We start from the raw sequence: 15517 nt of genomic DNA, 5'->3' as shown, positions 1-15517 counted from the left end.
GTATAGAACCAATTTATGTTTGCTATACTAGCAGAGACCTAAATGAATAAAGACTAACTGCAGTCTATATTTTTCCCCTTTACTTCTGAGTATAGGTTCCCATTTCTGTCTGACTGGTGACTTCTGTCACCTAGAATGGAAAGTAGAGAAAACAATACACACATTGTCAGAAGGGTTAAAAATTTATTTTTGTCTGTGTTCCCATTGAAGAGCGTTCGACTCACTTTCTGTCTAAATAGGGATTGATGAGGAAATCACTTCAAAAAGGGACAAAGAAAAAAACATATGACAGACATTCTAACCCTAAAGCCAGCCACAGATGTGTGCAATTTTTCTCCTGCAGCCAGGCGCTGCAGAAAAGAAAACTGCCCGATTCCCCCAATAATCGCATGTAAAATCCGACAGGCTAGCTGTACCCAAGTTGATCAATCAACTTGGGCACATTCAGCCTGCCCATACATGGTTCGAATCTCGACCTGTTCCTGCTAACCCACCTGAGGTTACAAGTGTGTATGGCCACCATTAGAGTGATGCCCATCCATGCAAAAAGGCTAATCTATATTTAGGACCAATGGCTCACAAACAGTGGCTTAGAAGACACATGCGGCCTTCAGCTACATAACGTGTGCTTTCTGCAATCTCATAGTAGATGCTTGTAACCTAACTTACTAAACACCTACTGCATAATACACTTCCATAGGCACAATGGCAGGTTCACACTATAGAAATGCAGTCCAGATGCATTCGGGATGCGTTTTTGCATGTTCGTTTTTTTAAGCGTTCTGGTGATTTTTGATACGTTCCAGAACGTTTTTTATGTATGCCAGTTAATTTTTTCCCCTCTCTCTGTCTTCAATTTAAATAGGGACATGTGCATTCCAGTGCATTTCTGGTGCGGTCCAGTGCGTTTTACCGTGTTCCAGTACAGCTCTGTGCAGAAAAAATGCAGCATGTTCTACTTTTTTTTCTGCAACCGGAACACACTGGAACTGCAAGCACTGATATGAAATATAACATTGACAACCATATAACCTACTTTCTGTGTGTTTTGGATGCAGAAAAAAAGTAACTGAAACGCATTAGTAGTGTGAACTGGCCATAAAAGCAAACCCAATTCATGTTATTACGGCACATTATTAAACTGACTTTTTTTGAACACTGCATTTTTTTTATATGCCACTTAAGGCTCCATGTACACAGGCATAAAAATTTTTTTTCCAAATATGCTGGATTTTTTCCAGGCAGCAAAAAAATGTCTCTGATGTTGTGTATGTCCAAGTATTTATGCATATATGGCGTTAACCGTAAATGCATCTGGCCATTGACACAGTTACACTCATACTATGTATGCGCATAAATTATACTCAAGCTCCTCTCTGAACGCAGATTTGGTGGTTTTTATTTATTTAAATGATACAGTCCTGTGCAAGTTTTTTTCTGCATCAAAAACCCAATGATAGTAGGTTTCATGGTTTCCAATGGCATGGTTCACACCAGTGTGGTCAGTTCTAGTGCGTTCCAATTCCAGAAAAAAAAAGTGGAACATGCTTCATTTTATCTGTACTGAACTGTACTGGAACAAAGTAAAACGCATCATCAAAAATGCACAGGAACGCACCTAAAACCGCACTGGAACACACACCCTTATTTAAGTTGAAGAAAAAGAGAGGGGGAAAAATTAACAGAAACCCATCAAAAACGCACATACAGAAACACATCCGGAACGCATCCGAACTGCGTTTCTATGGTGTGAACCAGCCCTTATGCCTCTAAACACTGCTCTTAATATACTGATCTAAATGCCTGATGTGCATGGCTTCATAGGCCAACGTAGAACTGCGTTTAGAGGCAAAAAAAAAAAAGAAAAGTTGTATGCCTATAAACGCAGCATTGTTTATGGCCATTTGCACAAGGCCTAGGTGTGAATGGGGCTTACAGGCTGGTAAAGCTTTTCCATGAATGTGGATAGGCTACAGCTACTGCGTAGTTTCTAAAATAAACCAAACATTTTTTTAGAACCATTTTTAGAGTTTTCACAGAGAATCCTGAACACCATCTCCCACAGTAGATTCGGAATTCACAAGCAGGCTGCCAGACAGTGGCTGCTGACAGTCACAGTATGTACCTTGGCACTGCTCCCAAAACTATGAGGTTGGCTTTCTGTTTGTTGTTTCCAATCACTGCATTTTTCATATCTCTGTTGATTTGAAAACAGAAAAGAAATAATATAAAAACAAGGCCAGAATGGTTTAACAATTATAATACAAACAGTTTTACTGTTACTTTCAGAGACACAATTAAAACAAAAAAAAAATCAAGGACACAGTGCACATACATACAGTGTAGTGCTGAAAGCACACAGTATCTGGACTTTGTGGTCAGACTTGGCAAAGAGATGTGGCCATGATGTGTAAGAAGCAGAAGGGTTCTCAAAAACACTGCTTCGAAGCCTGAAAAAAAAATTGTGGGGGGGGGGGGGCAGGGGTTGTGCTCTCATGCAATATTTCATAACCTAGGTAAAATATGCTATATGATTTTTTTTTAATATACAGTATACATATACACACACACATATACATATATATATATATACACACACACACACACACACACACACACACACACATACACACAGTGGGAATCGAAAGTTTGGGCACCCCAGCTAAAAATTTGTATTAATGTGCATAAAGAAGCCAAGGAAAGATGGAAAAATCTCCAAAAGGCATCAAATTACAGATTAGACATTCTTATAATATGTCGACAAAAGTTAGATTTTATTTCCATCATTTACACTTTCAAAATAACAGAAAACAAAAAAATGGCGTCTGCAAAAGTTTGGGCACCCTGCAGAGTTAATATCTTGTACTGCCCCCTTTGGCAAGTATCACAGCTTGTAAACGCTTTTTGTAGCCAGCCAAGAGTCTTTCAATTCTTGTTTGAGGTATCTTTGCTATCTTTGCCCATTCTTCCTTACAAAAATCTTCCAGTTCTTTGAGATTTCTGGGCTGTCTGTCACGCACTGCTCTTTTAAGGTCTATCCATAGATTTTCAATTATGTTGAGGTCAGGAAATTGTGAAGGCCATGGCAAACCCTTCAGTTTACGCCTCTTGATGTAATCCCCCGTGGATTTCAAGGTGTGTTTAGGATCATTATCCATTTGTAGAAGCCATCCTCTCTTTAACTTCAGCTTTTTCACAGATGGCATCAAGTTACCATTTAAAATTTGCTGAAATTTTATTGAATCCATTTTTCCTTCTACTCGTGAGATGTTCCCTGTGCCACTGGCTGCAACACAACCCCAAAGCATGATTGATCCAACCCCATGCTTAACAGTTGGACAGAGGTTCTTTTCATTAAATTCTGTGCCCCTTCTTCTACAAACGTACCTTTGCTCATTCCTGCCAAAAAGTTCAATTTTAATCTCATCGGTCCACAGAACTTGTTTCCAAAATGCATCAGGCTTGTCTATATGTTCATTTGCAAAGTTCAAACGATTATTTTTGTGGTGAGGAAGTAGAAGAGGTTTTCTTCTGATGACTCTTCCATGAAGACCATATTTGTACAAGTATCTCTTTATAGTGGAATAGTGTACCACAACTCCAGTGTCTGCCAGATCTTTCTGGAGGGATCGTGCAGTCAAACGTGGGTTTTGAATTGTTTTTCTCACAATCCTGCGAGCTGTTCTGTCTGATATTTTTCTTGGACTTCCAGATCTTGCTTTAACTTCCACTGTTCCTGATGACTGCCATTTTTTAATTACATTCCGAACAGAGGATATTGACATCTGAAAACGCTTTCCTATCTTCTTATAGCCTTCTCCAGCTTTGTGAGCGTCAACTATTTTCAGTTTCAGTTTTCTAGACAACTGCTTAGAAGAACCCATGGTGCTGATTGTTGGGGCAAGGTCAGATGAGTCTGGGCATTTAAAACCTTTGAGATTGACATCATCTGGTCTTCCCAGACGATGATTGAGAACAATCCATGACACTGGCAGGTCTCAGCTTTGCAAAGGGGGCAGTGCATGCTATAAATTCTGCAGGGTGCCCAAACTTTTGCAGACACCATTTTTTTGTTTTCTGTTATTTTGAAAGTGTAAATGATGGAAATAAAATCTAACTTTTGTTGACATATTATAAGAATGTCTAATCTGTAATTTGATGCCTTTTGGAGATTTTTCCATCTTTCCTTGGCTTCTTTATGCACATTAATACAAATTTTTAGCTGGGGTGCCCAAACTTTCGATCCCCACTGTATATATATATATATATATATATATATATATGTGTGTATGTATATACATACATACATACAAACACTATATTGCCAAATGTATTTGGACATTGGGACACCCCTGCAAATCACTGGATTCAGGTGTTCCAATCACCTTCATCGCCACAGGTGTATAAAATCAAGCACCTAGGCATGCAGACTGCTTCTACAAATATTTGTGAAAGAATGGGCCGTTCTCAGGAGCTCAGTGAATTCAAGTGTGGTACCGTTATAAGTTGGCACCTGTGCAATAAGTCCATCCATGAAATTTCCTTGCTACTAAATATTCCAGGGTCAACTGTTAGTGGTATTATAATAAAGTGGAAGCAACTGGGAACAACAGCAACTCAGCCACAAAGTGGTAGGTCACGTAAAATGACAGAGCGGGGTCAGTGCATGCTGAAGCGCACAGTGGTCGGCAACTGTCTGCAGAGTTAATAGCTAAAGACCTCCAAACTCTGTGTGGCCTTCAGATTGGCACAACAACAGTGCGTAGAGAGCGTCACAGAATGAGTTTCCATGGCCGAGCAGCTGCATCCAAGCCTTACATCACCAAGTGCAATGCAAAGCATCAGATGCAGTGGTGTAAAGCACGCCGCCACTGAACTCTAGAGCAGTGGGGATGTGTTCTCTGGAGTGACAAATCACGCTTCTCTGTCTGGCAATCCGACGGAGGTGGCTACCAGGAGAACAGTACTTGACTACCTGAATTGTGCCAAGGGTAAAATTCAGAGGGGGGATTATGATGTGAGGTTGGTTTTCAGGGGTGAGTTTTGCCCCTTCGTTCCAGTAAAAGAAAATCTTAAAGTGTCAGCATACCAAGACATTTTGGACAAATTTCATGCTCCCAACTTTGTGGGAACAGTTTGAGGATGGCCCCTTCATGTTCCAACATGACTGTGCACCAGTGCATAAAGCAAGCTTCATAAAGACATGGATGAGCGAGTTTGGGGTGCAAGAACTTGACTGGCCTGCAGAGTTCTGACCTAAACCTGATAGAACACCTTTGGGACAGATTAGAGCGGAGACTGCGAGCCACAAATGCATTTCTGTAAGAATGGTCAAACATTCCCCTAGACACTCTCCTAAACTTTGTGGACAGCCTTCCCAGAAAAGTTGAAGCTGCAAAGGGAGGGCCAACTCAATATTGAACCCTACGGAATAAGACTGGGATACCCATAAAGTACATGTGCGTGTAAAGGCAGGCATCCCTTTTGGCTACTTTTGGCAATATTGTGTGTGTGTGTAAAAAAAAACAAAAAATTATATATATATATATATATATATATATATATATATATATATATATATAAATATAAATATAAACAGGCATTGGTGTAATTAACATTTCTCTTTAGAATAGGCTCTTCCTACTGGATGCAAACAGATGCTCAGGCCAAAATTAACAACATTAGCATTCGTTGGTTAACTTAAAGAAGAATTCTGAGCAAACATTTTCTTTCCCAATGCAGTGGGGCTGTGCCACATTGCATGGGTTAAATGCTTGTTTTTGTCTAGGGGTTCTGTAAGCAGAGATATACTTATCTAATCCGCCGATCCACCAAGCACAAGACCAGTCCCCACCGCTCCTTTTCCCCCACACTTCAGCAGTCTTGTGAATGGGCTGTTCCTGATGTCATCATGCCCATAGACCACCTTCAAACGTGAGGATGGCAAGAACAGTCCATTGCTGGATGTGGAGGAGCATGAATTTCCAGAGGATCAGAGGACAGAATAAGTATAGGTTTTCCCTGAGCCCCCAGACAAAACGAGCAGTTAAACCATGCAAAAGGAGCACAGCCCCACTGCATGAGAAACAAAAAAAAAATGTAACTGGAGTTCTGCTTTAATTATAACCCTGTGACTAGTTTGCATATCTAAATAATTCTACATAATTTATGAAAAAAAGGACATAAAATGCATTTATTTAAATCACACTGTAATAAAAATGCTCTGTTTTTAGGAAACCCCATCAAATACACAAAAATGTATAGCAAAGCATTTTTATTCTATGGTTACTGTTGAAGGCCCCTTTCACAGGGGAGAACTGATATGGTTCTTCTTCTTCTTCTTTCCAAAGCTGGTTGGGACCCCCTGTAATTAAGAGGTCTCCATTTCTGGTAAGCCTCCATTCGATACTTTGGTGGTGGTGTGCACCTTGGTGACCAGTTGAAACAAGTCTATCTATATTTGCACCTACAGCATTGTCTATAAATAATACCATCGATTGTGGAATTTTCTTTTCATACTTATGGACTATGGTGTACGTCTATATGGACGTTTTGTTATTGTTTTTCTTGTTTTGACACTTGTTTTACTAACCTTTATGTATATTTGAGGTGAATACAATTTGCACAGTGAGATTTGACTTAACCTCAACCTCGATCACTCTTCAGAGGTGTGGGGGTCTTCATAGGGCTCATGGATAATGTATGAAATTTCAGGTTCATTTGACCATATATCACGGTTTTTCATACGTATGTATGATTATTGTACCCACTTAGTTTATGCTTTCGATTTTTTCTTAAATTTTGATCGCCCTTCAGAGAGGTGAGGGTCTTCATAGGGCATATGTATGCACTTATTTAGTTTAACTACCATATTTTTTTCATTTTCATTTTTTGATTGCTTGTGTGAAGGTCTTCATAGTGCTCATAAAGGTATAAGGGTTCGCCTAGCGCAGTATCCATTTGAATTCGCTTTTTAAGAGACAATATCCTCTTATATACCTGCAGCTTTGTGACATTAGTTGATTAGGGACTTGCACGGTTTGACCTTATGGACTGATATGGTTCGCTTGTCATTTTTCAGGCACACCCAATCAGACTATTCATTGCCCTCTATGGAGCAGCGGATGTAAATGGGATCAGAGGACAGACTCCCTGCTCAGCAGGTGAATCTGCTGGCAGACTCTGCCAGTGTGAAGGAGGCTTAAGAGTTCCCCTCTCTTCCGCTCAGGTAAAACACTATCAGCAGAACAGGAGAGGTGAAATCCCTCCAATGGCATACCGGATAGCAGGAAAAATTTCATAGAAGTTGTAATCCTTTTCCGATCTATCCATAACTAAAGACTCTTAACCAATTCAATACCGGGCAATTTTACACCTTCCTGCCCAGGCCATTTTTCAGGTTTCAGCGCTCTCACACTTTGAATGACAATTGCGCGGTCATACAACATTGTACCCAAACTAAAATTTTATCATTTTCTTCACACAACTAGAGATTTCTTTTGGTGGTATTTAATCACCACTGGGGTTTTTATTTTTTGCTAAATAACAAAAAAAAAGACCAAAAATTTTGAAAAAAAAAAAAGTTTTTCTTTGTTTCTGTTATAAAAGTCTGCAAATAAATAATTGTTCTTCATAAATTTAGGCCGAGATGTATTCTGCTACATGTCTTTGGTGAAAATAACCCAAATTAGGATGTATTTTTTAGTTTTTAGGAAAGTTATAGCATTCACAAACTATGGTATAGATCTGAATATTGATCAGTCCTGAAGTACTGACAGTCAATCTTATTTCTTGAGGTCCAAGAATGTCAGAACAGTACAGAAAAAAAATTGAAAGACCTCCTGCGCGTAAATGGAATCCTACCCTCAAAAGCTGCTGACACTAACCTTATACCCGAATAGTCAATTAAGTGAATAGTCAATTAAAATAAACAGAGTAGCACTAATAACACAAAAAAATATATTAAGTGAATCAGTGATTACAATACACAAACTAAATACACGTCCCCTGAATATATATACCTGGGATGATGAACAAATGAATAAATAATAGTGTCATGCGTGAATTCCCTCATGGGGAATATCCAGTGAACAGTACAGATATCCCCAAATGACCCCTTTTTGCAGAGTAGACAGTCCGACGTACTTCATAAGAGGCATGGCGAGTTTTTTGAAGTTGTATTTTTTTTGTCATAATTTTTGGGAAAATTAAAAAAATTTGTTTCACTATTTTTTTTTTTACATATTGTCACCAGTGCAGTACAGCATCATCATATAACTGGCATGGCGGTGATCAGGGACACTGACTGGTGACAGTATGGAAAAAAAAATGAATTTTTTTTTTATTTTTTTTATTAAATTGTTTTCTTTTAAGATTTTATTTTCATATTTCACTATGATCAAAGTAGTACAATGTTACCATAGTAACACTGTACTACTTTGGGGAAGTGATCGGTATTTATTTTTTACACAATTTGCTTATAGCAAAGAATTCCTTTGCTATAAGCAAGCATTTACCTGAATGACATCGATTCATTCAGGGGTTTTTTTTTTGTGCTTAGCTGTGATTTGGCCACAGCTAATCACATGACATGTGCATGTGATTAGCTGTGAACATTCACAGCTAGGCAGTAGTATACAATGGATGGCATGAATGAAGCCATCCATTGTATACAACTGTCATGTGACCTGCTGTGATTGGTCACAGCAGGTCACATAGTACCGGCAACGGGGCTGATACTCAGATGTGTCCGAGGTACACGGCCGGTGACAGATTGCTCCGCTCTGCAGGAGCGCAATCTGCGCATGTGCGGGAGGACGCCATATGGCGTCCACCCAAAACGCTGATGACATTTGCTGCCCGCCATTCGACCATAGGGCGGGCAGCAAATGGTTAAACACAATAAACAAAACTGTACAAAAATTACTGTACAAGGAATGATCAGTCAATTATCCGATTGTTAGTAAAGTGCTTTCAACAGACGATTTTGGATGACAAAAACCAAAGGTGCAAGTGCTTGCTTTTGTCGGTCAAGAATTTTCATACAAGTTAATCCTATTGTCCCTTACATCATGATAGTCACCTTCCCAGAAAATCGGATGAGATCATTCCTCTGATTTTCTCATAATCTGTACCAGGCATAAGAAAACATTCTGGCTTGACACACATTTTAAAGGAGAGGGAAAGAGGACACAAAGCACATAATGTTATGAAAATTAGGCAATGTGAGAAAAATGAAGCTTACATACACTTAAAACTTATTAAACCCAAAAGCAAACATGTATTACGCCGCAGCTTATCAATTCTTAGATGCGTTGGCTGCATTAGTTTTCTTTTTTAGACTTTCTTTTATTTCCACCTGGTGATCTGGTCAGCAAGTCTGCTGTTTTTCAGAAAAGACTGTCTTGCAGATGTAGCAGTCTGAAGGTTGAGACACACCATTTACCACTGACAGAGGTGCTTACAATGGTCATCTTTTATTTATGTAAAATCTTTATCCCAAAAAGGAAACAAAAAAATCTGTTTGCTGTAATTGCTTATAAAGTGTTAGCTGGAGTTTAGCTTTCATTTGTTAGTATATCTAAATCTGCTAGTCCATCTATCACTACCCTCACCTCAGACAATGCTGCTGTCCAAAGGTGTCTCTGTTGCTCTTCCATCCAGAGTGTAGGCCAAGGGTGCTCAATCGAATGAAAAGTGTGGGCCACTTAAGTGATCTGGTAATAGGTCACAGACCACAATGATATGAAATGGTTCAGAATTTTTGTTATTTTGAATAGAATACTGAAGATTATAAACAACAATCACGATCATCATTTTCCATTGGGACTGATCCCAGTTGGATATTTGCCCACTGTTTAATCACAGTCACAGAAGTAATACATAAATCACATATTTTATTAACCAGATCACCATTAGTCCCACTCTTGCACTCAGGTGTAACCAGCCTAAAAAGCTCCAAACCAGTGTTGCAGCCTTCACTATATCAGGGTCTTTACAGCCATTTCTTGATTTCCAAAACAAGAACTATGGACAATCTAAACAAAAAAAATACAGACCAGGCAAGCGCATGCTCTAGTAGTGCAATAAACTTTTTTATTAACCAATTCCCATATAGTGTCCACAAAAATGCAGCGTTAGCGGGATCAGCCCCGGTACCTGTGTTTAGCCCCTAGGCTTTACCCCCCCCCCTTTAGCAAATGCAGTGTCAGTCAGCCAGGTGCTCTTTTTCCCGTGAATCGCACTAGGTACCTATAAATTTAGTGGCCAAAATGTCCAACGAAAGGTACCCTAGTGAAGAGGCCTACAGGATTCTGAGCATGTCAGATGAGAGCGAAGGGGTAGACTCACTGACAGAATCAGGCTCAGAATATGAACCTGTATACAGCAGTGGCACCCTGGCAGATAGCTCAGACGATGGAGAAGAGGTCCCTGCTAAGGTCAGGTGTACCCAACCCCGCTACCAGGTTGCTGAGATGTAGCAGAGTGCCAATACAATTGCTGCTCTACCTTTAGGTGAACTGGTGAGCACCAGCGGGCTAGTACATCCTAAGTGCAGTACAAGCTGGTGGGGTGGCTAGCACAAGTAGTGTCCGGCAGCCACCAAGAATTTGCACTCAGGCCCGTAGAGCCCCTAGAGCCTTACAGATGTGCTTGCAAATCCGATTGGCAGCCCACAAATTCTGCAGGACCCATACTTCCCCCATTCACTGCCCAACCTGGAATTCATGTGGAAAAAGCAAATTTAACTACTTCCCTTGATTTTTTGGAGCTGTTTTTCACGGAAGATCTGTATGCATTGATTGTGGATCAAAGCAATTTATAAGCACAACAGTTTATCGCCACCAACCCAAATTCAAAGCTTGCCAAACAATTTGCATGGAAACGTATTACTGTTTCCGAATTTAAGGTTTTTGGGGGCCTAACCCTCAACATGGGCATTGGTAAAAAAAAAAATTATTGCGGTTGTATTGGTCCACAGACCCGATTCATCATATGCCCGTGTTCTCTGCTGCCATGACCAGGCATAGATATGAGAGTATAATGTGTTTTATGCATTTCAACCACAACACACTGTCGTCCCCGGGGTGACCCTGAATTTGAACGGCTCCACAAAATTCGGCCCCTTGTAAATCACCCTAACCAAGAATTTGCAGATGTCTATACTCCCCAGCAAAACATCTGTGTTGATGACTCTCTCATTAGCTTTTCTGGCCACCTTGCATTCAATTCCTCCCCAGCAAGCGTGCCAGATATGGCGTCAAGATGTATAAGACCTGTGGAAGGGCAACAGGCTATACATAGAAGTTTCGGATTTACAAGGGAAAAGTCACGTGGAGCCCCCCCGGATGCCCAGACTACATGGGGAGAAGTGGCAAGATAGTTTGGGACTCGGTGTGATCCTTTTTCCATATGGGGTACCACTTATACGTGGACAATGTTTATTCAAGCGAGCCACTATTTAGACATTTGTACAATCTTGGAATTGGTGGATGTGGCACCGTACGACCTAATGACCTAATCACTGGGGCTTCCCCCAACGGTTTATAAATACCCGTCTTAGAAAGAGGGAAAAAGCCTGCTTGAGAAATTAGGAATTGCATTCAGTGAAGTGGAAGGACAAACGGGATGATTTCGTCCTGTCTTACATTCACGCAGACACGACCATCCAAATTGCCACAGCAGCTGGTGTTTTTGAGAAGCCCCTCTGTGTCCACGACTATAACCTTATCATGGGAGGGATGGACTTCAACGACCAGATGATGAAGAAAAAAAAGTGTCTGTTTATTTATTTCAATTGGCTTTATATAATGCTTTTGTGCTTTACAAAGCAACTGGACGTAGTGGATCCTTCCTAAAATTCCAGGAAGAGATCATCACGGCCCTTTTGTATCCAGAAGGAGCCATGGCCCAAACCCCCACCCCAGATGCAATTAGCTGGATGCATGAGAGGCATTTTACCAATGCCATTCCTGGTACGCCAGCACAAAGGACACCCCAAAAAAGATGGGTCTGTTGCAGACATGGAAAAAGCGTGACACCCGCTTTTTTGTCCCTCCTGTCCTGGCCAACCTGGTCTCTGCCTCAAGGACTGCTTCCATCGCTACCACACACTAGTGGAGTATTAGTATAGGATACAGCACAGCATAGTTCAGGGCACATATTTGCACAGGGTCTCAAAAGGTGTTAGGTAGTCAGGAAACTGGCTATCGCATTTTGAGAGACTCTACAATCTGTTTAAGTTCAAGTTAAAAAAAAAAATAAAAAAAACTTAAGAAATAAAAAGCAAAAATTTTTAAAAACAAAAAATAGTATTTTTTTTGTTGTTGTCAAGTTACTGTTCTACTGTTACAGTTTTGCTGTTTTATTGTTACCCATTGAGGTTTTCTTTGCAGGAATGCCGTTCAGTTGCAGCATCAACCTATTTATGCTGACAGCAACAGGGTCTTGCTCTTAGAATATACATAAGTAAGTGTGTGCAGTGCTGTTGGATGAGATTTTTCATCCGCAGTTAAAAAAGAGCATATATGCCGAAGTATGGGTGCCTGGGGTGGCCACTATGCGTCGGTATATATTTGAAAAAATAATTTTTGCCATAGGTTTCTTGATCCACATCAACCGATGTGAATAGAGGAATCTGTTTGGTTCTTTTTTTTTTTCGTTCAGCCCATGGGCTGAATGACAAAAAAAAAAAAGAACATTTCATGTATGCCCACCATTAGAAGTGGGTGGATGCAGGGTGGTATATTCTAATGGTGGGCATACCACCACATTTTTTCCTGGCAGAGATTTCTTCTCTTTTTTTTCCATTCAGCCCACAGACTACATTGAAAAAAAAAAAAAAAAAAAAAAAACATATATACCCAACAATGACCAGCTACGTACTGGTACATCACTGGACTTTGAGTGGTTACACCAGGATGAGGCCTCGTCCTAGTATAATTTTTTTCAGCCAGCGATCGGCTTTCATGTAAAAGCAATCCTAGTGGCTAATTAGTTGCAGGATTGCTTTTACAAGTAGCAGGAGAAGATGCCCCCCTCCCTGCTGCCTTCCACGGCCTGGGGGAACCTGAGCATGCAGCTCGTGTTTCTGCCAGCTGACCACAGAGTTGATTGGAGACCGAAATGGCGCCAATCATCTCTATAGTCTAAGAAATCAGACGCTACGAGCATTTCATCGCTTCAGTTTCACAGGATATAAACAGCACCATTTGTAAATTGGGAAAGCGTCTGATCACACCAATCTTGGTGAGGGCAGAGGAGATATCTAGAGTCTACATCTACATCCGTAAACATCAGATTAAGCGCAGTAATTCTAGCACTAGACCTCCTCTGTAAATCTAAAATGGTGGCTTTTAAAGCGTCGCCTATGGATATTAGAAATGTATGCAGTTTGTCGCCATTGTATGGGGTGTGCGCAGTTTTAAAGCATGTCATGTTTGGTATCTATTAAATCGGCATACCATCATCTTTTATATTTTACCAAATAATTGGACACTATATTGTGTTTTTGTGCATTAAAAGTAAAAAATTGCATTTTCTTCAAAAAATTAGCGTTAGAAAAAAAACGCGTGAGTATTATGTGACATAAAAAAATTGCAGAACCCATCATGACTACTTTCCAAAAAGGGGTAATTTGGGGGGGGGGGGGGGGGGGTTGGTGCTATCCTGGCATTTCAGGGCCTCCAAAACTGTGATAGGTAGTGAGGAAGTGAAATGAGGAAGTTACGCACCTTCAGGCTTCCAAAGTGGTCATTGGATTTCAGGCTCCTGTATGTGACTAGGCTCCCAAAAAGTCTCACACATGTGGTATCCCCATACTCGGTTAAAGTAGCAGAATGTATTTTGCAGTGTAATTCCACATATACCCATGGCATGTGTGAGCAATATATCATTTAAGTGACAACTTTGTGTAAAATAAAAATAAAAACAAAATAGTTTTTGTCATTTTCCAAAAACGTTTGGAAAAAAATAAATCTTCCTTGGACTCAATAGGGCTCTCAGCAGATATCTTAGGGTGTCTACTTTCAAAAAGTAGTCATTTGGGGGTGTTTGTACTGTCCTGGTATTTTAGCACCTCAAGAAATGTGATAGGCCGTCAGAAAGTAAAAGTTGTGTAAATTCCAGTATCTATACCATAGTTTGTAGATGCTATAACTTTCATACAAACCAATTAATATGCAGTTATTAGGATTTTATTTACTAAAGACATGTAGCAAAATACATTTTTTCCTAAAGTTATCATGAATTTTAACTTTTTTATATTTTTTTGACAGAAATGAGAAAGTATTGGGTTTTTTCAAAATTTTCTGGTCTTTTTTGTTTATAGCGCAAAAAATAAAAAGTGCACAGGTGATCAAATACCACCAAAATAAAGCTCTATTTGTGTGAAAAAAGGACATAGATTTCATTTATAAACAGTAATACATGACCGCGCAATTGTCAGTTAAATTAGCACAGTGTCGTATAGCACAAAATGGCGTAAATTCCAATATCAATACCACCATTTGTAGACGCTACAACTTTCACAAAAACTAATACACACCTATTGGGATTTTTTTTTACCAAAGACATATAGAAAAATACATTTTGGCCTAAATTTATGATCCAATTTGAGTTTATTGGATATTTTTTATGACAGAAATGAGAAAATATCAGGGTTTTTTTAAATTGTAGGTCTTTTTTGTTTATAGAGCAAAAAAAAAAAAACACAGAGGTGATCAAATACCACCAAAAGAAAGCTCTATTTGTGTGGGGAAAAAAGGACATAAATTTCATTTCTGTACAGTATTGCATGACCGCGCAATTGTCAGTTAAACTAGTGCAGTACTGTATAGCAAAAAATGGTGTAAATTGCAATATCTATACCATAGTTTGTAGACGCTATAACTTTCACACAAAGCAATCAATATACACTTATTGAGATTTTTTTTTACCAAAGACATGTAGCAGAATACATTGTGACTAAAATTTATGACTAACTTTGAGTTTACTATATATTTTTTATAGCCGAAAGTAACAAATATTGTTTTGGTTTTTTTTTCAAAATGTTCGGTCTTTTTTTGTTTATAGCGCCCAAAAAAAAAACCCAGAGATGATCAAATACCACCAAAAGAAAGCTCTTTTTGTGTGAAAAAAGGACATAAATTTTGTTTGGGTACAGCATTGCATGACTGCACAATTACCAGTTGAAATAGCACAGCGCCGAATAGAAAAAAAAAAGGCTTGGTCAGGAAGGGGGGTAAATCCTCTGGAGGGCAAGTGGTTAAGCAAAGATAAAATGACACATCATGCACCCGCATGCTACTGGAATAAAACCAAGCACACAACTGTGAGAATCCACCTTCAAACCTACTGTATGGATACCACTTGATGCAATCCACTCGGGTAAAGGCTCCTCACCCCACATCTGTGTGTTAGGAAGGAAAGAGAAGGGTGGAGAGCCAGCAGCAATATCAGCTTGTGTATGACAGCTGCCAGGATTATGAAGGGCTGGCAAACATAGTAGACTCAGTAG

The 15517-nt window shown here is 39.6% G+C and overlaps 1 protein-coding gene across 4 annotated transcripts in view; it reads right to left on the bottom strand.

Annotated features, from left to right (window-relative positions):
* Positions 1-15517, bottom strand: part of ARMC8 (armadillo repeat containing 8) — a 182637-nt gene that overhangs the window by 128309 nt on the left and 38811 nt on the right. For all 4 annotated transcript variants that reach the window (XM_089671757.1, XM_089671774.1, XM_089671765.1 and 1 more), the window contains exon 3: positions 2126-2197. In XM_089671757.1, coding sequence (XP_089527883.1) covers positions 2126-2197 — 72 coding nt within the window. The remainder of the gene's footprint in view (positions 1-2125; positions 2198-15517) is intronic.

The sequence above is a fragment of the Staurois parvus genome, unplaced genomic scaffold, assembly GCF_062004578.1.
Source record: "Staurois parvus isolate SC_StPar_1 unplaced genomic scaffold, SC_StPar_1.0 ptg000011l, whole genome shotgun sequence".
NCBI classification, from domain to species: domain Eukaryota; kingdom Metazoa; phylum Chordata; class Amphibia; order Anura; family Ranidae; genus Staurois; species Staurois parvus.
Note: the sequence above shows the minus strand (reverse complement) of the source record. Positions and strands in the feature narration are given on the sequence as shown.